General features: G+C 43.1%; 1 protein-coding gene across 2 annotated transcripts; it reads right to left on the bottom strand.

Moving 5' to 3' along the window:
- Window positions 1-1,856: 1,856 nt before the first annotated feature.
- Window positions 1,857-17,149, bottom strand: LOC311094870 (uncharacterized protein). Of its 2 annotated transcripts, XM_084133063.1 has the most exons (5): window positions 7,461-7,610; window positions 3,552-3,890; window positions 3,111-3,446; window positions 2,315-2,452; window positions 1,857-2,231 (listed from the first exon to the last, which is right to left on the bottom strand). In XM_084133063.1, the coding sequence occupies exons 1-5, from the start codon at window positions 7,504-7,506 to the stop codon at window positions 2,158-2,160; spliced, it is 933 nt and encodes a 310-aa protein (XP_083989189.1). In that variant the 5' UTR covers window positions 7,507-7,610; the 3' UTR covers window positions 1,857-2,157. The 2 variants fall into 2 exon arrangements, 1 of the variants encoding a protein (XP_083989189.1); XR_014608732.1 differs by lacking the exons at window positions 3,111-3,446; window positions 3,552-3,890; window positions 7,461-7,610 and adding an exon at window positions 16,941-17,149.
- Between the last annotated feature and the right edge of the window lie 6,812 nt (window positions 17,150-23,961).

Raw genomic sequence — 23,961 nt, 5'->3', positions numbered from 1 at the left:
ATGTTAGTGGAGACATTTATGTAGTTGTTGTGTAGTTACACTGATCATCTCATCATCATGTTTAACTTCTCCACAAGTGTCCACAGTTCCTGAGGTCTTTATAAGACAGCTGTGACATGTTCTGGTCAATAGTGTTCAGTGCTCGTCTGTGCTCAACCACAGAACAGTTTCAGGCTTTGCTGGATCTTCTGCCATTGTGTTAGAACTGGTCTCTGTTGTCGCTTATGAAACAAAATGGCGGCTGGTGGGTGTAAATGTCACAGGTTGACTCAGTACTTTTTTCGTTTTTAATTGGCAGTGACATTAGGGCCTTACTGTGTGTGGTGTATCATGTGTGATGGTGTTTACTGTGTGCATGAACATTTGCACTCTGAATTGTAGCTATTCACTGTGCGTGTGCATCAAATTTGTAGTGGGTTTTGTGGTTGCTATTACTTAATCTGCCCTACGTGACTCTTTTAGACACCCCCTCATAGACAAACCTGGCAACCCGCTTCCTGTTTTATTACTATGCCCATATTTGGACTGTGCTTCCTCACTGCTAATGTGATGAAATTGGTTTATTAGAACTCGTTATAATGCTCCACCTTTCTACCCATATTTGGTCGATACTTCCTGTCATTGAGTAACTGTTTTAGTGTTTCCTATTTAGTGCTTGCTGGCCCATTAATAAAGTGTATTTTTTGGTATTCAACCTTGACTGTCTGTTGGGTTTCTGTGGCTGGGACCTGAGTCTATTATTTAACGTTAATCACTAGGTGACATCAAGGGCGTAGATTTGGTTTGAACATTGGGGGGGTTGAAAAATTATTCTGCATATTTTTCATGTGATCATGGTATAAATATTGGGGGGGTTGTAATGCATAGATTTAAATATTGGGGGGGTTATCTCCCCCCTAACCCCCCCACAAACTACGCCCCTGGGTGACATAAACCATAGACAGTATATAAACTGGACACAGCGACCCCATAGGTTTCAACGGAGAAAAGTGAAGTCAATTAGAAGCTCTCTCTTCCTGATGGTGAGCGACTGCGCAGACTCAAACTGAGCTTGACGACGTAGATGTGACGTGAGCAACCCGTCTGTCTTCTAGTAGCTGTGCCGAGAGAAATCTGAATCATTCCCTTCCCAATCTTGCAGAGACGGAGAGTGTGAGTAGGAGCTGTCCATGAACTAGGAGCAGGAGACACTTTTGCTAAGTATTCTGATTAGTTATTTATTTTGTCATTTTGCCTCCACGTCCCCCCGATTGCCCGCAAGCTTCTCCTCCTGTCCATACGGTAATCTCTCTACTGTGCGACAGAGAGTCACGTGGTTATGACGCAATCGTTAGCCTATATTTACAGAAACTGCTTCTTCTGGGCCATAACGTACGATACAAGGTAATGGAGCCTTTTATACATTTTCGTGTTTCTTTAGAAATAAATAATGGACAAATGGAGTCTTTAAACGCCTCAGATGTAAAGTTATTCGCTGTCAAAGCGACGCCAAAATTAATGGGAGTCAATGGGATGCTAACAGCAGGTGGGGGTCTGCTAATCAATGGCGTCAATCAAAGCTTCAGTGTTTTCCGGAACATTGCCCCCCTGGTGTAAACGTGCAGATTAAGGGCCGGTAATATTATAATAAGATTATCTTCATACATCAAAAGGGGAGTGAAATCTCATCGGATTATTTTTTGACATGCTTGCAGAGAAAGGCTCCCAAAACACAGTTACTGGGTTTCACTTTTCACGTTTTCTGGGTTGGTAGAAGCACCGGGACCCGATTATATCACTTAAACACGAAAAAAGTCAGATTTTCATGATATTTCCCCTTTTAATAAATAAAAACATGTGGCGTTTGACTGGAAATAGTTTCATTTCAAAGCATTTTATTTTCATTTAATTCAATACCAAAGTTCATCTTAAATTCAACACAGATTATTTACAATCCTTAAAGAATGATGTGTTTAGCAATATTCTATAATGACAAAGATCTTGTGAAGAAAAATGCATGTGGCTAAACATGTTATTAAAGTAATCTAAAGCTAAAACATCTAAACAGACGCTGTAAAAGAAATCAGCCAAAGCCAACAGACTACAGTAAAAGACCACATGACTCCAGATGTGTAAAATGATTTCTCATAGATGTGACGAGATCTGCTGCTGAGATCTTCAGTCTTCTGCTGTTTCTTCATGTCCTTCTCTAAATCTTCTCATTCGCACGTTTTGATCTTCCTGTGTCTTTCCTAAAAACATCAGATTCTCATCATCTTCACACTCTTAATATTTGCATGTCAAATCCATAGTGATGATGATAAATGTGTCTGACCTGACGTGAGTCTCATGTAGATGTGAAAACCTCCTAACAGACCCAACAGAACCATCATCTGAAAACACCAGACCAGCACATGCACTACAGATGATGAACTCTCTGAACACAACACACAGTCTGGACACAACACAGACCCTGAACACAACACAGACACATCAATCTGTCAATCAATCAATCAATCAATCAATCAATCAATCAATCAATCAATCAATCAATCAGTGAACATATCAGTCAGCCTGTTAAGGAGTTAGTTCACCCAAAATCTGAGTTATATAAACATAATTCCTGGCTCTTCCCAGCTCTATAATGACAGTGAATGGTTCCTGAGATTTTGAAGCCCAAAAAACCCTCCATCCATCATAACAGTGATCCATACGGCTCAAAAGGCCTTCTGAAGCAAAGCCATGCATTTTTATGCAAAGCCTCTAGTTCCGGCATAAAGGGGTTAATTGAAATGAAACTAAAATAAAATACAATATAAATATTAGTTGAAAAACTTAAAAGAAAATATTAAATGTTGCATTGGCACTGAAATAAGTTTAAGCTGAAGCACTAAAATGATTAATTATTATTTTAAGCTAATACAAAATAGTAAAACTGTAAACTATATAAAAAAAACTAAAATAACACTGATTTGTAGATTACAGCAGAATGCCATACTTCCACACTACTCTCACTATTACTGGAGTATGTAGTGTGTTTACTGTGTGTTACAGGAATAAAAACCTTCACAGAGAATCGAGATCTTTGAGAACATGAGATTGTAATGAGTCTGATGAGAGAGTTACTGTACCTTCAATAATCACTTGAAGATATGCAGATGTTATTGAGCCGTCTGAGTAATTGGCTTGTAATCTGTAATTCCCTGAATCTGCTCTGATCACAGTGTTTATTATCAGAATCCCATTATTGATTGACACTTCATCATGTCTGTTATTAAAGAGATCACATTCAGCCTTATTTATGCTGTCATTCTTTATTTTACAAAGTCGATCATCTTGCTTGTTGTAGTTTATCTTGTGTATCTTCAGGTCATATTCTCTAGTGTTCACCATCATCAGACTGAGTTCGACTCCGAGAGCAGCGTAACAGGGACCAGACTGATTAAACCAGCAGAAACGCTCCACACCTGAAGAACAACACACACACACACTCAAAAAAAAAAACCTTCACAGAGAATCGAGATCTTTGAGACCATGAGATTGTAATGAGTCTGATGAGAGAGTTACTGTACCTTCAACAATCACGTGACGATCTGCAGATATCAATGAGCCGTCTGAGTGATTGAATTCTACTCTGTAAGTCCCTGAATCTGCTCTGATCACAGTGTTTATTATCAGAATCCCATTATTGACTGACACTTCATCATGTCTGTTTTTAAACAGATCACATTCATCCTTTCTTATCTTATCATCCTTTATTTTACAAACTGGATCTTTATCTTTGCTGCTTGTTCTCTTTTGAATCTTCAGGTCATATTCTCTAGTGTTCACCACCATCATCACACTGAGTTTGTCTCCGAGAGCAGCGTAACAGGGAGGTTCCTGATTAAACCAGCAGAACCGCTCCACACCTGAAGAACAACACACACACACACACACACACACACACACACACACACACACACACACACACACACACACACATTATCATAAAGTAAAATATTACACAAACATAACACGTAGAGAGAGAGAGACAGAGAGAGAGAGAGAGAGTGAGAGAGAGAGAGAGAGACCTTTGAACAACTTTAATTACAAAAATTTAAAAACAATCTTCAATCAATTATTTAAACAACAAGAAAACAAATAAATAACATACACCCATAAACCTTTTTACAACAATTATCATCATATATAATTATACATAAATTTGTAAATTGTCATTGCAGTCAACATCGCAAATACATTTATTTATAGCCCAATTAAACTTGAAGTCTGCAATATTCTCATTCAGTCGATAATATTCAAATTCTATTCTTAACCTTGACTTCATCAGTCACATACCACCTATTTTGCTTTTACAAGAGAGCCAAACAGCTAACTTTGCAGGTCCGAAAATAAAATTGAGTAGATGATAAATCTCCCTCTTGCTACATTTATATTTAGTTTATATTTATATCCATATACAGTATATATATATAACTCAAGTGTGAAAACTCCTGGGGCCCTATCTTGCACCCAGCGCAATTGACTTTGTACACCGACGCATGTATCATTCCTATTTCTCACCCGCGCACAGCGGAATTTTCCCTCCACAGACGCACGTCAGTAAATTAGGGAATGAACTTGCGCTCCCGGGGGCGGTTCAGCGAAAAGAGGAGGCGTGTTCCGGCACAAACGTTCCCTGGTGCTATTTTGCAGTTTCAGAAAACAATTCCGCCACAGACCAGGAGAAACCTCGTCTAAAGTCAGTGGCGTGTTGCGCATGTTATTCAGATGCTATTTTAAGGGCGCATAATTGGCCATAATCAATGTAGCGTGTGCACAACACACATACACTTTGATTCTCTCATCTACACACAGACGCAGCAGTTCTCATTTTTAGAAAACCATAAATTATTACAAGGAACAATATTAAGATTGTTTTCCCTCCATACATCTGATAGGTGAAAATTCTTTACCAATCTTGCAAGACAAGTGGCTGACATTTGATGTGGTTCTTCCCCATTCCTGTCTATTATGAAATCTAAGGTGCAGTTCCAGTCTCCACCAAAAACAACACAATCTCCATCATGTTGTTGTCTTAAAAACTGTTCTAATTTAGAAAAGAGCCTTATTCTCTCAATGCCTAAATTTGGAGCATAAATGTTCATATTATGTATTTCAGCTCTAACAATCAAAAGTCTTCCAGGTTCCCTTTCAGTCGGGTAATGTTTCACTTAGTCGATTGTAACGACTGTATGGGATAACACCTAGTGAGCCCGATCACTTTGATTACTCTTAAAATCAAGCCAACAAGCTTTGGCAGATGCGTAATCAACGCCCCGCCTTATACCCTGCGGGTATAAACACGGAAGTGGATGCACCTACAGTTGTTTTTCGCTTTCGGAGCTGATCGGTTCATTCTGATGGTCTCTGATCGAGCGACTATACAACGAGTGTGCTGGTGTTCTTCTGGAAGACTCTCTGGTGTCGGTGTTTACAGCAGTTGCAGCGGTGCTCGCTGTCAAGCTACGGAAGCTCTCTTCAGCTGTTTCCACAGCATTTTCTTCTTAGTGTAGCAGGGTGACTGAATCCACTTATGAGGATATCATTCACCTGTGCTTAGTTTAAGCCCCCGCCCCTTTCTTGTTTGATATAAGGGATGTGTGGTGGCCACATGAGATGCGTCTTGGTATCGCCCTTGTGACGTCATTAGTGGTTGCCGCAGGCTTAGACTGTAAGCTGGCATCCTCGTCTGCTGTGTGCTGGCTGCCCACGCCTTAAACTCCCAGGGGAAACCTGGAATACCGCAGGGTACGGGTGATCTGAGAGTTACGGTGAGGGGTAATCCGCCTGGCGTGGCCCTGTGGATCAGCAGGAATGCGCCGGTCCCTCTGTGATGGACCGACCGGACATTTCTTTTGGGGCGACTCCGGACGATGGGATGTCCATCGCAGCATCAGAGGGGGAGCTTGATTTGACGGAGGAAGACTCGGTGCCGTTGCCCTCCTCCAGGAGGGTGGCGACGCCGATGTTGGATCCTGAGATGACATCTATGCTCAAGAAGGCCACCGAGGTGGTCGGGCTTGTGTGGAATACTCCACCGCGTCCCGAACCATCTCGGTTGGATGATTGGTTTCTTGGAGCGGGCCGGTCTGGTTCTCAGTGCATGAGGAGCTCACTAGGTCATGGAAGGCACCTTTCTCTGCCAGAAACAGGCTTGGTAGCTCCTCTTTCCTCACTACTCTCGATGGAGGTGCGGATAAGGGTTACGAGGCGATCCCCCCCAGTGGAGCAGTCTGTTGCGATGCAACTCTGTCCAGCGGCCGCTACCTCCTGGAAGGGAGACCCTCGTCTCCCCTCTAAGGCCTGTAAGTTCTCGTCTGCTTTGGCGGGTAGAGCTTACAAGGCCTGTGGGCAGGCCGCATCTTCGCTGCATGCCATGGCGTTGCTTCAGGTCCACCAGGCCCAGGCACTCATGGACATGCACGAGAGTAGTGCAGATCGTGAGCTCATAGTCATGGGTGAGCTCCGCACTGCAACCGATTTGGCCCTCTGGGGTTGCAGCTTGCACGATCGGTCTGGCGATGTCCACCTTGGTGGTCCAGGTCTCTCAATCATTCTCATGGGGCTTGCAATTTTCCCAAATTGTAGAAGTTCTTTTATTATTGCATCGTTGGAAACAAATGGCGGGACATTTGAAATAGTGATTGGGGCAGACAGTGGTGAAACCGGAACAAAAGCCTCTTTCACCCACAATCTGTCCACAGTCAATTGATTCACTAATGCTTCAGCTTTCAAAAATACTTCGACCACTTTGTTTATTCGCGAGCCAGAGATTATGTTATCAAACCCAACCTTTTGTCCTATCACCACCAACAAATCTTCAACTGTTACACCTGCCTCTGGCACACACCTGCACCCACTATGAAGGGATAAGCAGGGAACGGCTGCCATACCGGCACCCAATGCTTTTTTTTTTTTTTTTAACAAGTGACATGGGGGGAAAGAAACAAAAAAAAGAAACAAAATCAAAGAAAAAGAAGGGAAAAACCCCAAAAGAGAAAGAACGCTTTCCAACGCCACCACACATGATGGACCTCACCCTCACCGGAAGAGAGAGAGAGAGAGAGAGAGAGAGAGAGAGAGAGAGAGAGAGAGAGAGAGAGAGAGAGAGAGAGAAGCAGCAGAAAACTGAATGCATGTTTGATCTGTTTTAACTGAGAGCAATTTGCACTAAAATGTCTTAAATATGTCAGTGCCATTGTTCTGTCTGGAGATGCACACCAGTAATGTGTTTTTTTTTCTACGTCACGTTTATAAAAGTTACTTAAATGCCCTATCTGAACTAAAGCCTAATCCTGGCTTAATCTAAGCCCTGTCTGTGAAACCAGGCTCAATTACTAGATCCTGCAGTTTATAGAAAAACTCTTAAAGTAATATTACAGTGTTTTCATGTCAGAGCTTCATCATCAGAGAGTTTGAGCTGAAAGTGGACTCACATGCAGCAGTTTTCAGCATCAGCATCAGTCCAAAGATGAGCATCATTTCTAGAGTCCAGAAGAGCCAGTAATCCAGCAGAAGAGAGAAGATGCTTCTTCAGTCACACGATCGCTAGAAGAGCCGCTGACACTCGTCTGTGCTCACCGTATATAAAGACTACTGCGCACTTTCTCAGCGAAAAAGGAAGTTTACATCATTGACAGGAAAAGTACAAGGTACAAAAATAACTAACACATACATGTCTTTTCTGTCCTGCTGTGGGCTTTCTATGACTAATGCTTCGGCAATTTTAGATTTTCATGAAGACATTCTGTATGTTAATTCATCACCCGTTTGTTGCTTTTATAACTGCAGGACTCAAAATGAGCATCACTGAGCATCGACCGCAAGTAAAATGCCTTTGATGATGAGTAGATGAACAAACCGTCTACTAAAGAAAACATCTGTCATGATTTGCACGTCTTCTAAAAACTTTTACCCAAGTTTGAATCAACGTGTCCTGTTATTTTCACTAACAATTGAAAATGTATCTATTTGGTGTTGTTTGTGAATATTATATCAAAAGAAAAAAGAAATGGCAAGCGAGCAGTTTAAGCAGTGTGTGCATCCCGGCCCTTGTTTTATTACGGGTGGGGACACACATGAGATGTGTGTTTACTGCCTGGGAGCGCAGCACGCCCGGGCTTGCGGCCACTGTGAAGCACTACCGATCAGAGTCCTGCGCTCCCGCCTGGCTGTATCTGATGAAGCCGGCCAGGCTCGCGCTCCCCGCGGTTCGGGTGGCTCAGATCGTGGGGCTCGCAAAGAGAGAGCCATGGGTCCTGCGCACTGTAGAAAAGGGGTACAGGCTACAGTTCCAGGTTCGCCCATCGAAGTTAGATGGGGTGATCTGGACTGCAGTAGACCCAGAGCAGGGTCGAGTGTTAGAACAGGTAGTTCACTCACTGCTGGCAAAGGAGGCCATAGAGTATGTTCCTCCACCAGACAGGGAGTCTCTGAGGAGACTAGGTCTCTGAGGAGGTTCAGGTTCAAGATGCTCACCATGCCTATTATCGTGAGCCAAATCAGGTCCGAGGACTGATTTGTCATGATAGATCTAAAGGATGCATACTTCCACGTCTCCATCCTTCCCTTCCACAGGAAGTTCCTGAGGTTCGCTTTCGGGAGCGAAGAGTACCAATATCAGGTTCTCCCTCACACATCCAGCCCTGCTGGAGTTGGATGCCATGGTACAGACGTGGCAGAGGCTGCGTCTGTATGCATTTCCCCCGATCGCTCTGCTCCCGGGAGTTCTGAAGAGGGTCCGTCACGATGGGGTCAGTCTACTGTTAGTAGCACCGTTCTGGCCGGCCCGAGTATGGTTCTCTGACATGATATCACTCCTGGCAGGCTCCCCATGGGAGATTCCCATCAGGAGGGACCTGCTGACGCAGGCAGAGCAATATTCCACCCTCGCCCAGAGCTGTGGAAGCTGTGTGTCTGGCCTCTGAGGGGTCACAGTACAGAGAGGCTGGCCTGTCAGCAGGAGTTGTCAAGACTATTCTCAGCTCTAGAGCTCCGTCCACCAGGAAGCTGTACGGCCTGAAGTGGAACGTTTATGGCACTTGGTGTAGAGAGCGCGGCTTGGACCGAGTTAACTGGCTTCAGTGCTGGAGTTACTTGGCTAATGTCAAATTTACATAATTGTGGTTGTGATTTATTTCTGTTATAGTTGTCTTCAGACATTTTTATGTTTGAATTTCCATTGTGAAAAACAAGGTTGTGTTCCTTATTGTGATGTTCAGCAATTTTAACATAGTATCGTCATCATATCAGTATAGATGTAGATGAACCTAAATGAAACCATTAAAATATCAAGTAAATAAGTATTGTAATACTTGGTGCCACAGTGACACTCTTGTCCCAAAAAGTATTGCTATACCACAATACTCAATATGCTGTCCCACGGTGAGTCATTTTTCCCTGTTGCACCTACAGAAAATTTGAGGGTTCCCCCACCTGCCAAATCCCACTTTAACCACTGTATATATATATATACAGTGGCGGAACTAGAGTTTTATGCATGGGGTGGCCAGGGGGTGGCCACTGCCACTTTCGGGGGTACACAGTACACACACACACATAGTGGAAAAGCTTATGGAAGGAATTGGGTCACTCTTTTTCCAGTCCAGTGCCACCCCGGACCCCCCTCTGGCTCCGCCACTGTATATATATATTTATATATATATATAAATATATATATACCCTTTTTGTGTTTTTGTGTGTGTCCCTTTAAATGCAAATGAGCTGCTGGTTCCCTTTACAGGTTCCAGGTTGTTGTGTGTGTCCCTTTAAATGCAAATGAGCTCCATTCAGAAGAGGCCTTGTAATAACAATACAGGCCAATCTCACTCATCCAGAATCCCAGAATAACCAGTAGCGAGTGCAGGCTTACAGAGAGACTCAGGAAGAGTTTCACTTTTAGACTTTTCTGAATGTTAGTGGAGACATTTATGTTGTTGTTGTAGAGTTACATTGATCATCTCATGTTTAACATTTACACACGTTGACACAGTTCCTGAGGTGTTTATAAGACAGCTGTGACGTTTTGGTTAATAGTGTTCAGTGCTCGTCTGTGCTCAACCACAGAACAGTTTCATGCTTTGCTGGATCTTCTGCCATTGCGTTAGAACTGGTCACTGTTGTCGCTTATGAAACCAAATGTCGGCTGGTGTGTGTAAACGTGCAGATTAAGGGCCGGTAATATAATAATAAGATCCTCTTCATACGTCAGAAGGGGAGTGAAGTCTCATCGGATTATTTTTTGACATGCTTGCAGAGAAAGGCTCACCAAAACACAGTTACTGGGTTTCACTTTTCACGTTTTCTGGGTTGGTAGAAACACCGGGACCTGATTATAAACACGGAAAAAGTCAGATTTTCATGATTTGTCCCTTCTTAATAAATAAAAACGTGGCGTTTGACTGGAAATAGTTTCATTTCAAAGCATTTTATTTTCATTTAACTCAATACCAAAGTTCATCTTAAATTCAACACAGAATATTTACAATCTTTAAAGAACGATGTGTTTAGCAATATTCTATAATGACAAAGATCTTGTGAAGAAAAATGCATGTGGCTAAACATGTTATTAAAGTAATCTTTAGGAACAGCTAAAACATCTAAACAGACGCTGTAAAAGAAATCAGCCAAAGCCAACAGACTACAGTAAAAGACCACATGACTCCAGATGTGTAAAATGATTTCTCATAGATGTGACGAGATCTGCTGCTGAGATCTTCAATCTTCTGCTGTTTCTTCATGTTCTTCTCTAAATCTTCTCATTCGCCCGTTTTGATCTTCCTGTTTCTTTCCTAAAAACATCAGATTCTCATCATCTTCACACTCTTAATATTTGCATGTCAAATCCATAGTGATGATGATAAATGTGTCTGACCTGACGTGAGTCTCATGTAGATGTGAAAACCTCCTAACAGACCCAACAGAACCATCATCTGAAAACACCAGACCAGCACATGCACTACAGATGATGAACTCTCTGACCACAACACAGACCCTGAACACAACACAGACACATCAATCTAATCAATCAATCAATCAATCAATCAATCAATCAGTGAACATATCAGTCAGCCTGTTAAGGAGTTAGTTCACCCAAAATCGGAGTTATATAAACATAATTCCTGGCTCTTCCCAGCTCTATAATGGCAGTGAATGGTACCTGAGATTTTGAAGCCCAAAAAACCCTCCATCCATCATAACAGTGATCCATACGGCTCAAAAGGCCTTCTGAAGCAAAGCCATGCATTTTTATAAGAAAAATATCCAAATTTATAACTTTATACATGATAATCACTGTCTTCCACTCTAGTTCTGGCGTAAAGTAAGGGGTTAATTGAAATGAAAATAAAATAAAATATAAATATTAGTTGAAAACCTTAAAAGAAAATTTTAAATGTTGCATTGGCACTAAACTCAAATAAGTTTAAGCTGAAGCACTAAAATGATTAATTATTATTATAAGCTAAAACAAAACAAAAAAACTAAACACTGATTTGTGGATTACAACAGAATGCCATACTTCCACACTACTCTCACTATTACTGGAGTATGTAGTGTGTTTATGTCACAATCACGCCAGACTCCACCCTCACTCAATCACAGCACACTCCCTTCTCCTGAGTATTGATCACACACACCTGCACATCATCAATTCAGCAATTACCTCCAGCACTTAAGCTCCACTCTCACTCTCAGTCATTGTCTGGTATCATTTGCATCAAGACGCTAACGCTGTGCTTACCTCTAGGACTCCTATGCTGTTTACCTGTCTCCTTGTTGTCTCTCCAAGTCTTCATAGTTGTTCCTCGCCTCCAGTGTGTTCTCCTGATAGGGATGGGGAAATGAAGCCTCATGAATCACTGAGGCTTTCCCCTGACTGTTCCGGGAAAAGATTCAAAGCTTTGAGAGTGTCGAGAACAGCGCCGAGAACAGCGCCATCTGGTGCTTATTTAAAATAAAGCAGCCAGAAGCCTGTGTTAGAAGCTCTGGCAGATGAAGCAACCACAACACACTCCATAGTTTCAATGTTATGTGTACAAATAAAAGCCTTAAATGTTTGTGTTTGATTTGTTCATTAAATAAATTAATTTTCCCATTAAAGTGTGACAATAAAATATAATAGCTTATATGATTCAATAAGATTTAATGTAGGCCTACTCTCTTTCTCTCTCTCTTTCCACACACACACACACACACACACACACAATGAATAAGGACATTGTCTGATAGGATCATCTGTTATTAAATGTCAATATCAATAATTGTAAATATCAACCAGACTGAGGCAACAATGACTCGATAAATACGATCTGAAGTTCGAGCCTTCTGACACCCAAAGCGAAACGCGCACGTGACTGGACAGAAAGTGAGGCTTCGTTTGTCATCGATCACGTGACTCTAGTAAACCAATACACGCCTCGATACGGGGCTTCACTACAAATTGTGTCGCTTATGTGATACGCGCATCGAAGCTTCAGTGTCATATGTAACATCACTATCTCCTGAGTCTGCTTCATTCCAGTGTGTCTCATCCGATTTCCATCTACAAGAAAACAAATCATTCAAGTCTGTATCGTCTGGATATTCTACTCACCCACTTACCTTCACCTGCACTGCCGATCACTCATCTGGTTGTTCAAAATAAACATTCATTACCTGCATCCTTGTCTGTCCCATCTGTCTTGTAACAGAATACCGGACCAACACCGACGAACACCAGCATGAGCATCCCGGATCACTTCCTTGACATCGTGGACGATGTCGGTCAGGAACATCCTCCTGTTCCACCAGCACCCTCTACTGCACCCACTTCCACAAACATTGCTGCGGCTTCTTCACCACCTGTAATTGCCAGTCCCATGGCCCGACTGGCGCCCTTCTCAGGATCGGTGGAGGATTGCAATGGGTTCATCTTGCAATGTTCGCTGGTCTTGGAGATGCAACCACACTTGTATCCGAGCGACCTCTCAAAGGTAGCGTTCGTGATATCACAGTTGAATGGCAATGCGCTCCGTTGGGCCGAATCACTCTGGTCTCAGAAAAGTCCAGTCTATTTCCAGTTTCCTAACTCACTTAAAGGAAGTTTTCGTAACGCCCACCTGGGATTCATCGATTGGAGAACGACTGCATCGGTTGAGGCAAAATTCCATGACTGTGAGTGAATATGCTCTGCAATTCTGTACTCTAGCTGCCGCTAGCGGGTGGAATGAACAAGCTTTGATCACCACTTATCGTCAGGGGTTGAACCCTCGCGAGCGGTTGCATCTCGTTGCATACGAGGATTCCATCGGGCTTGAACGTTTCATCCAACTCTCCACATGCTTTGCCACTTGTATGCAGTCGTGTCTCGAAGAGCACCAAGACCAGTTACTATCTCTTCCACCCCTCCGCTGACCTGAGTCCATCAGCCCTCCAGTACCAGCCCACGAACCCATGCAGCTGGATAGCGCACGGTTGACTCGCGCAGAACGTCAGAGACGGCTGACTCAGAACCTGTGCCTTTATTGTGGTTCCTCTGAACACTTTATCTCTAGATGTCCTATTCATCCTCCTCGTCCCATGGTGAGTGCTATATTTCCATCAATAAATAAAATGAAACCACTTACTACATTGGTGAACCTAACTGCTGCCGATGTTACTATTCCAGTCTTCGCCCTTCTCGACTCGGGGTCAGCTGGCAATTTAATCTCCGGCGCCCTCTGCCGTCAGCTCAAGCTCAAGTCTAATCCATCTATCAAATCAACTCGATAACTGGCAGACCTCTCAGCCGGAAAAGGGTGAGTCTCTGTGCTGGACCTATTCAGCTTCAAATTGGAGCCCTACATGTGGAACAACAACATTTGCTGGTTCTGGAGGAATCCACCGCTGATGTGATTCTAGGGCGCCCATGGTTGGAGCAGCTCTACCTCCATCGAAAGTCCTGTGAAAAAACGTTCAGTAGATATTCCTCCTTGTTATGCCCACTTCAGTGATGTATTCTGCCCCCAGCGAGCCTCCAAGCTGCCTCCACACCGGCCATGGGACTGTGCCATCGATCTGCTTCAGGGTGAGCCAGTGCCCCGTGGAAAGATTTATCCGCTGTCACTTCCGGAGGAGAAGGCCATGGTGGAATACATCAAGGAAGCTTTGGATCAAGGTTACATCTGTCCGTCTACTTCCCCTGCTGCTTCAAGCTTCTTTTTTGTGGCTAAGAAGGATGGAGGCTTGCGGCCCTGTATAGATTACCGTGCACTCAACCGGATCACTGTCAAGTTCTGTTACCCCCTTCCTGTGGTGCCACTGTTTTCTCCAAGTTGGACCTCTGCAGCACGTACAACCTCATCCGGATACGTGAGGGGGACGAATGGAAGACGGCCTTCGTGACCCCTACTGGCCACTATGAGTACCTCGTCATGCCATATTGATTGGCCAATGCCCCCTCCGTATTCCAGGACTTCATCCATGAGGTACTCCGGGAGTTCCTCCACAAGTCCGTCTTGGTCTATATCGATGACATCTTGATTTACTCCCAGAGTATGGCCTAACATCGCCACCACGTTGCGGAGGTCCTGAAACACCTAAGGGATTTCCAGTTATTCCTGAAAGCAGAGAAGTGCTCTTTCCACCAACCCTCAGTGCAGTTTCTTGTTTACCACATCGATAGCAGTGGCATCCGGATGGACGAGGGGAAGGTGGATGCCATCCGCAACTGGCCCAGACCCACCACCATCAAGGAACTCCAACGATTCCTCGGATTCTCCAATTTCTACCGCCGCTTTATCCTGAACTACAGCACAATAACCAGTCCACTTACTTACCTCCTACGCCACAAGCCCAAGTCTCTATCATGGACACCCATTGCCACTCAAGCCTTCGAGTCTCTCAAGAGATCTTTCAACACTGCTCCCCTCCTGGTACATCCAGATCCAGATAAGCCCTTCGTCGTGGAAGTCGACGCCTCAACCACAGGAGTGGGAGCAGTTCTTTCCCAGCAGCAGGGGAACCCAAGTAGACTCCATCCATGCGCCGCCTTCTCCCGCAAACTCAACCCGGCGGAAGTCAACTACGACATTGGCAACAGGGAGCTGTTAGCTGTCAAGCTGGCTCTTGAGGAGTGGAGACATTGGTTGGAGGGCGCACAACATCCATTCGTGGTGTTAACAGATCACAAGAATCTACAGTACCTCAGAGACGCCAAGAGATTAAACCCACGACAGGCTAGATGGGCATTGTTCTTTACACGTTTCCGCTTTACCATTTCCTACCTCCCTGGTTCCAAAAATACTAAAGCGGACACTCTATCCCGTCTCTACAGTCCTGAAGAGAGGACAGAAGAGCCAGAACATATCCTTCCCGAGAACCTCTTTGTAAGTCCCATTACCTGGTCTGAGGAAACCCTGCCCTCCTCCAATGTCTCCACCAACACTCTGCCGGGTTGCCCAACAGGTTTGCTCTACATCACCCGGACCAGGCGCACTCCTCTCATCCACGCTTCCCACACGTCGCTGGGCACTGGCCACCCCGGGGTCAATGAGACCCTCTCGCTGCTAAAAGAACGCTTCTGGTGGCTCAACATGGCAGCGGATGTCAGAAGATACGTTAGAGGTTGCAAGGATTGCGCCATCTCGAAGAGCCCTCGTCATCTTCCCTCCGGAAAACTTCTCCCTCTGCCCGTTCCCAACAGACCCTGGTCACACCTAGGAGTTGATTTCATAACAGACTTACCTGCTTCCGATAACTGTACCTGCATTCTAGTAATCATCGACAGATTCTCCAAGTCATGCCGTCTAATTCCCCTGAAAGGACTTCCTACCGCCATACAGACTGCCGAGCTGATATTCAACCATATCTTCAGAGTTTACGGTATTCCCGAGGACATTGTGTCAGATAGAGGGCCTCAATTCATCTCCAGAGTATAGAGGGACTTCTCGCTCCTAGGTGTGACCGTCAGCCTCCTCTGGTTACCATCTGCAGTCGAACGGGCAAACGGAAAGGAAGATACAGGAGATCGGACGTTTCCTCCGTACCATCTGTCACAGCCACCAGAACTCTTGGAACCAGACGTAGAATGACAGCCGACCTTCGCCGCTCCGCCACTCCTACGTACCAGCCAGGTCAGAAGGTCTGGCTGCCCATCAGGTCACGTCTGCCTTGCCGAAAGTCCCAGTCCCAGGTTCATTGGCCCCTTCACCATCATGAAACAGATCAACCCTGTCACTTATCAACTCCAATTGCCACCACAGTACAGGATTCATCCTACCTTCCACATCTCCTTATTGAAACCCCATCATCCCTCTGTTTCTATTTCCACAGAGCCTGACACAGCCGCAGAACCCCCCCCTTCCACTCATCCTAGAGGACGGTGCCACCTACCAGGTTCACGAGATCTTGGACTCCCAGCGCCGTGGTGGTCTACTAGAGTACCTCGTGGACTGGGAGGGTTACGGTCCCGAGGAACGTTCATAGGTACCCAGAAACGATATACTGGATCCTAACCTGCTCGATCAGTTCCACACCACTCATCCGGAGAGACCCACACCCTGGGTAGAGGCCGACCACCACAAAGTCGGGGTCCACGGCCCACTCCTGTTTACCTGTCTCCTTGTTGTCTCTTCAAGTCTTCATTGTTGTTCCTCGCCTCCAGTGTGTTCTCCTGAGTCTGCTTCGTTCCAGTGCGTCTCATCCGATCTCAATCTACAAGAAAACGAACTGAGTCATTCAAGTCTGTATCGTCTGGATATTCTACTCACCCACTTACCTTCACCTGCACTGCCGATCACTCATCTGGTTGTTCAAAATAAACATTCATTACCTGCATCTGTGTCTGTCCCATCTGTCTTGTAACAGTTTACTGTGTTACAGGAATAAAAACCTTCACAGAGAATCGAGATCTTTGAGAACATGAGATTGTAATGAGTCTGATGAGAGAGTTACTGTACCTTCAACAATCACTTGAAGATATTCAGATGTTATTTTGCCGTCTGAGTGATTGACTTGTAAACTGTAATTCCCTGAATCTACTCTGATCACAGTGTTTATTATCAGAATCCCATTACTGACTGACACTTCATCATGTCTGTTATTAAAGAGATCACATTCAGCCTTTCTTATCCTGTCATTCTTTATATTACAAACTGGATCCTCTGATGTGTTGCTTATTCTCTTTCGCATCTTCAGGTCATTTTCTCTAGTGTTCACCATCATCACATTGAGTTTGTCTCCGAGAGCATGTCTGTTATTAAAGAGATCACATTCAGCCTTATTTATGCTGTCATTCTTTATTTTACAAAGTCGATCATCTTGCTTGTTGTAGTTTATCTTGTGCATCTTCAGGTCATATTCTCTAGCATTCACCATTATCAGACTGAGTTTGTCTCTGAGAGCAGCATAACAGGGAATTGCCTGATTAAACCAGCAGCACCGCTCCACACCTGAAGAACAAAACACACACACACACACACACATTATCATAAATTAAAATATTACACAAACATTCATAGAATTTTATAGGATCCTTGAGATACATTTTTGATCAGTTTTTCATGAGGTTTTAAGTGTGTATATTTTCTAAAAACTTGTAACTTTGAGGAGTACACTAAGATACTCTAAGAACATTGGCGAGAGAGAGAGAGACAGAGAGAGTGAGAGAGAGAGAGAGAGAAAGCAGCAGAAAACTGAATGAATGTTTGATCAGTTTCAACTGAAAGCAACTTGCACTAAAATGTCTTAAAATATGTCAGTGTCATTGTTCTGTCTGGAGATGCACACCAGTAATGTTTTTTTTTTCTAAGACACGTTTATAAAAGTTACTTAAATGCCCTATCTGAACTAAGGCCTAGTCCTGGCTTAATCTAAGCCCTGTCTGTGAAACCAGGCTTTAAACACTTAAAACAGACTCAATTACTAGATCCTGCAGTTTATGGAAAAACTCTTAAAGTAATATTACAGTGTTTTCATGTCAGAGCTTCATCATCAGAGAGTTTGAGCTGAAAGTCGACTCACATGCAGCAGTTTTCAGCATTAGCATCAGTCCAAAGATGAGCATCATTTCTAGAGTCCAGAAGAGCCAGTAATCCAGCAGAAGAGAGAAGATGTTTCTTCAGTCACACGATCGCTAAGAGCCGCTGACACTCGTCTGTGCTCACCGTATATAAAGACTACTGCACACTTTTTCAGCGAAAAGGAAGTTCACATCATTGACAGGAAATGTACAAGCACAAGGTACAAAAACACATACGTGTCTTTTCTGTCCTGCTGTGGGCTTTCCATGACCAATGCTTCTGCAATTTTACATTTTCATGTAGACATTATTATGTTAATAAGCTGTTTTCATCACCCATTTGTTGCTTTTATAACTGCAGGACTCAAAATGAGCATCACTGAGCATCGACCGCAAGTAAAATGTCTTTGATGATGAGTAGATGAACAAACCGTCTACTAAAGAAAACATCTGTCATGATTTGCACGTCTTCTAACAACTTTTACCCAAGTTTGAATCAACGTGTCCTGTTATTTTCACTAACAATTGAAAATGTATCTATTTGGTGTTGTTTGTGAATATTATATCAAAAGAAAAAAGAAATGGCAAGCGAGCAGTTTAAGCAGTGTGTGCATCCCGGCCCTTGTTTTATTACGGGTGGGGACACACATGAGATGTGTGTTTACTGCCTGGGAGCGCAGCACGCCCGGGCTTGCGGCCACTGTGAAGCACTACCGATCAGAGTCCCTGTATCTGATGAAGCCGGCCGCTCGCGCTCCCCGCGGTTCGGGTGGCTCAGATCGTGGGGCTCGCAAAGAGAGAGCATGGGTCCTGCGCACTGTAGAAAAGGGGTACAGGCTACAGTTCCAGGTTCGCCCATCGAAGTTAGATGGGGTGATCTGGACTGCAGTGGACCCAGAGCAGGGTCGAGTGTTAGAACAGGTAGTTCACTCGCTGCTGGCAAAGGAGGCCATAGAGTATGTTCCTCCACCAGACAGGGAGTCCGGGTTCTACAGCCGGTGCTTCATAGTTCCAAAGAAGGATAGAGGGTTGCCTCCAATTTTAGATCTAAGACATCTGAATTGGTCTCTGAGGAGGTTCAGGTTCAAGATGCTCACCATTCCTATTATCGTGAGCCAAATCAGGTCCGAGGACTGGTTTGTCATGATAGATCTAAAGGATGCATACTTCCACGTCTCCATCCTGAGGTTCGCTTTCGGGAGCGAAGCGTGTCAATATCGGGTTCTCTCATTTGGCCTAGCACTCTTCCCTCGCACCCTCACCAAGTGCATGGATGCAGCCCTGGCCCCGCTGAGACTCTAGAGCATCCGTGTACTAAATTACATCGACGACTGGCTCGTTTTGGCCCAGTCTCGAGATCTGGCAGTTCGGCATTGAGATGTCGTCCTTGGCCATATTCAGAGCTTGGGGTTAAGACAATTAGTTAATAGTCATGTGCCTCAACAAGTAAAGTCATAACATAATGATACATTTGCAAATCATAAGATAATGATTAATTAAAGCAGACAACTGGAAGTTGAAGTACACTGCTTTGACCAACTGTGGTAATTAACGCATTGATTTACACTATTAGTTAATAAAATAAGTTACTAAGGAATTAATACATTATGACACATTTAATTAATAACAATTCATATATCACTTAATCTATTAATCATTTAGAATCTTTATTAGTTGCTGATGCATTAATTATTAATTAATGGTTTAGTTCTTCATGAGTCATACATTAACACATCATTATCTGTGCATTAGTTAAGTATGAATTAATGCCTATTAGTGCACCCGTATTGTAAAGTGTTACCAAAATAATTTACAGGGAACATAAATAATTACTTTATCTTCCGAGTCTTTCGTTCATTTGTCACGTGACAGACGAATGAACCCTGCTTCAGATACGAGCCTCCTGCAGAGGTAGTGAAGCAGGCCAACTCTGCCACTGTGGCAAAGGTTACAACAGGCCTAATGTGTGAAACTTGTGTTGTGGTTTTCTTGGGAGGTGGAGTAACTATTATGTGTCCCTTTTGTTTTGAGATTTTTTATTGTTTTGATGTTGTTGTTTTACATGTTTGTTATTTAATCACCTCTATCTTTATTTTTTTATAGTGCAATCAATAAATTAATTGTACATTTTGAAAAAAAATTTTTTTTTCTTCATAAAGCAGGGTTCATACTAAGTAAACAAGGATTGACATTTTTAAAATTAGGGTTGGGTTACGCGCGCGCACTGATGTTTTTTTGCAGAGTCTCACTCCAGCCAAAGTCCCAAAGTTGGCAACCCTGAGAGAGACAGAGAGAGAGTGAGAGAGAGAGAGAGAGATTTTGATTTTCAAAACCCTTTATTACAATTTACATCACAAAAACCACTATTACAAACTGCCAAACAACACCATTGATATTAAAAACAAACAAACAAAAGACTTAAAAGAAAGAAAATGTTACGCCCTGTAACAAATGTTATAATCAAGTGTGAAACTGGTGTGTTGTCCTGGTGTACTGCAGTGCATCTTTTGTGTGTGCTTGGGTGTCAGCATTACAGCATTATAGTTTTGATATCAGGTAGTGATTTTTCTTTTATCTCTTCTTGTTTTTGTTTAACTCTGTTTCGGTATTAAAAGGTATTGTAACAATATTATATCAATCTTTTTTGTTTATTTTGTTATTGGAAGCTGTAGGGAGTTGGTGCCACCTTTTTCTTTTTGTAAAACATTAATCCCTGTTTTTGGTTAGTCAGGGAGTGGAGGGAAGCATATGTTGTTTATTTATTTTCTTTTACCTGCGTAGGTCATTTAGTTTTCCTCCCAATAGTAAGTTTCATCTTTTGTTTGTTGTTTTGGTATACCGTAAATCCTCTAATAGTGGCCTGTATTCCATTAGTGGCCGGGTCTCTAACATTGGCCGGTCTCGCTGTTGGCGGAGGTAAATAAAGGCCGGTCTCTAATAGTGGCCGGGGCTATTATTAGAACCAACGTTTTTCTGGGTAGGCCACAACATTATGCTTGTGATAGTAACATGCAAATACCACAGGGGGGCAATGTTTGCTAATGAATCCAAGCCATAGCTATGGTAGCCTGGTCATGTCAATCACTTCGCTCTTGACTCACCGGTAGGCTAATGTTGTTTACCATGGCAGCTGCGGAGCCAAAGAGGATTTTTGGCGAAAATCTATTTTTTAACCACCTGGGATCGACAATCGCACTGGCGCGATAGGCTCGCTTTTTTTCTTAAGTGCAAACGAGTTTCAAAATACTCTGTTGACTTTGATCTCTTAATTAAGGAGAGCGCGCGTTATTCAAACGCAAATAATCTGAGGCGATCCACGCAAACCTGAACGCCCACAATCAGCTGGATAACACACATCTATCTAAGTAATAATAATCCTGGAAAATTTACCTCAGAAGTGCTTGGAAGTATTATTTTGAGGAGCAACGGATCCAGCTGAGAAATAGGTCAGTTCTATTTGCTTTGTTCTAATCGCAATATTGTCTGTAAGTTACACGCAAAAAGACACGCGTTTCTAGTGTGTGAATGAATGAATGAAATCAATGAATGCACAGATGCGTGCTGTTGTGGAGCTAACGTTACTACTGCTGGAACAAATACTGTTTCAAAATGAATCATTGCTTTTCACAAAAAATATTATTTATATTATATTTATTTGTTGTTAATGTATGCATACCATAATGTTATATGGTAACTAACTGTACGTTTTCAATAAATTAACCTAGTATTTTATAGGTTAAAATAGACACAAAATCTCGTTTTTATTCATTCTACTGGTAGTCGGTTTTGCTCAAATACAAATAAAGGCCTGTCTCTAATTATGGCCTCCTTCCAATAAAGGCCTGGGCCGCGATGCGCTTGAGTAAAATAAAGGCCCCGGCCTATATTAGAGGATTTACGGTAACCTTCTCCTGAAAATTGATTGCTTCCATTTTCTTTGTCTAAGCAAAATAAATTATTTTAATTTATTGCATTAAGTGTTGGCTCACATTTCTGGGGCAGAGGACTGAAGGGAACTCTCCACATTTTCGTTTTTATGTTTACGTTTTGATTTAATTTAATCCTGTTACCCTCTCCCAACCCTAGACTGGGAGAGCTTGTAACAAGTGGGGGCTCGTCTGTCCGTTAATTGGCTGGTGGTAAGTACTCTCTTTTCTCATTTACCATTATTTGACTGTTTTCGACTGTAGGTGGAGAGGAAAGTGTAGTGGACATTAAAATAATGGAGTTTGATTTTTACCGCGTTTACTCTTTCTCCTACAATTGAAGCGTTTAATCGCTGTAAGAAAAGTGAACTAGTGTTGATAGCAGAATTCTATAATATTTCTGTAAAAAAAGATGTCACTAAACAGGTACTTAAGGACATCTTGTTTGAGAAATTAGTAAACGTAGGTATTTTGCCTAGAGAAGTTGACGAGAGCACTGAGGTTCAGTCTGTGGCTTCATCGGAGGCTGAAGAGGTGAATCTCAACTCTGAGTCAGCTATCTCTCAGGATCCAAAAATGGTTTTGAAGTTAAAGGAATTGGAGCTTGAAATTAAAAAACAGGAATGTGAGGCAGAAATTATAAAACTTCGTGTAGTGGAGAGGCAGGCTGAGCGAGATATCCAAATACGTAAATTGGATCTAGAATCAGAACGCCTGGCTAGAAACCCAGTACCATTTCCACATACTAGGGCCGCATCAGTTTCATCACCTTTAACGACTGGTGGTAGTGCGGGCACAGAGGATTTTTCTCATGCACCTCCTAGCGATTATTTCGATGTCAGTAAGTATATAAGGCTTGTACCTCCATTCAGAGAAACCGAAGTCGATTCGTACTTCGTCGCATTTGAGCGTGTCGCTAGTAAATTGAGGTGGCCAAAAGATATGTGGGCTTTATTACTCCAGTGTAGTCTAACTGGAAAAGCTCAAGAAGTTTGTTCGGCGCTACCAATTGAAAGCTCTCTTGACTATGATATTGTTAAGGCTGCAGTACTGCGGGCGTACGAACTAGTCCCTGAGGCCTATCGACAGAAGTTTCGTGGTCATTCGAAAACAGTCAAACAAAGTATGGTGAGTTTGTGAGAGAAAAGAGAGTTCTTTATGAAAAGTGGTGTTTTTCTAGCAAGGTTACATCCTTAGAGGATTTACAGGAATTGATCTTGCTAGAGGAATTTAAAAATTGTCTTCCGACAAACATCGTAATGCACTTAAATGAACAAAAAGTGGTTTCATTGGCTAATGCTGCGGTCTTGGCAGATGAGTTTGTGCTGACACACAGAAATGTGTTCTCAACCCACACATCTGCCAGGTCTCCATTTGTGAATGTGGAGAGCTCAGTGGTACCACGTGCAGTACATTCATTTAAAAGTGAAACCGCATCTAAATTTGCACGTAAACTTCCAAACAATGGTGATAGGCGAGTTTGTTTTTTCTGCCTTGATCCAAACCATTTGATTGCGGACTGTAAGGCTTGGAAACAGAAGAGCGCGGTTTCCAAACCCAAAAACATAGCACTTGTGCACACCGTGTGTAATGGCAACTCTCTTGGTGAAGAGAGTTATCACCCTTTCTTATTTGAAGGCACAGTCTCCCTATCTCCTGATTCTGGTTTTAAAACTGTAAGAATCTTACGTGACACGGGTGCAGCTCAGTCCTTTATATCTGGGAGTATATTGCCTTTCTCTGACTCTTTTACGGGTAATGACGTGCTGATTCGTGGAATTGAAATGCACTGTGTGAATGTGCCACTTCATACTGCGTATCTAGTATCTGACATTGTGACTGGTGTGGTCAGTTTAGCAGTGCATCCACAGTTGCCTGTAGAGGGCGTTGATTTGATTCTGGGAAATGACCTTGCGGGTGGCACAGTCTTTCCTAGACCAGTTGTATCATATAAACCTAGTGCTACACAGAAGTCTGATCTGGCAGAGAATTTCCCGTCCGTTTTTCCTGCCTGTGCAGTTACCCGTGCCCAGT

This window comes from Abramis brama (genome assembly GCF_963993115.1).
Source record: "Abramis brama genome assembly, chromosome: 13".
Classification (NCBI taxonomy): Eukaryota; Metazoa; Chordata; class Actinopteri; order Cypriniformes; family Leuciscidae; genus Abramis; species Abramis brama.
The sequence above is the reverse complement of the archived record's forward strand: the minus strand, read 5'-3'. Positions and strand labels throughout refer to the sequence as shown.

Excerpts from the sequence above, each read along its gene's own strand:
- LOC311094870 (XM_084133063.1), bottom strand. The coding sequence starts at position 7,506 with ATGATGCTCATCTTTGGACTGATGCTGATGCTGAAAACTGCTGCAT. Across the intron at positions 3,447-3,551 it reads TCGTCACGTGATTGTTGAAG|GTGTGGAGCGTTTCTGCTGG; the intron begins GTACAGTAACTC and ends GTTGTTCTTCAG. Across the intron at positions 2,453-3,110 it reads TCTTCAAGTGATTATTGAAG|GGTCTGTGTTGTGTCCAGAC; the intron begins GTACAGTAACTC and ends TGTTGTGTTCAG.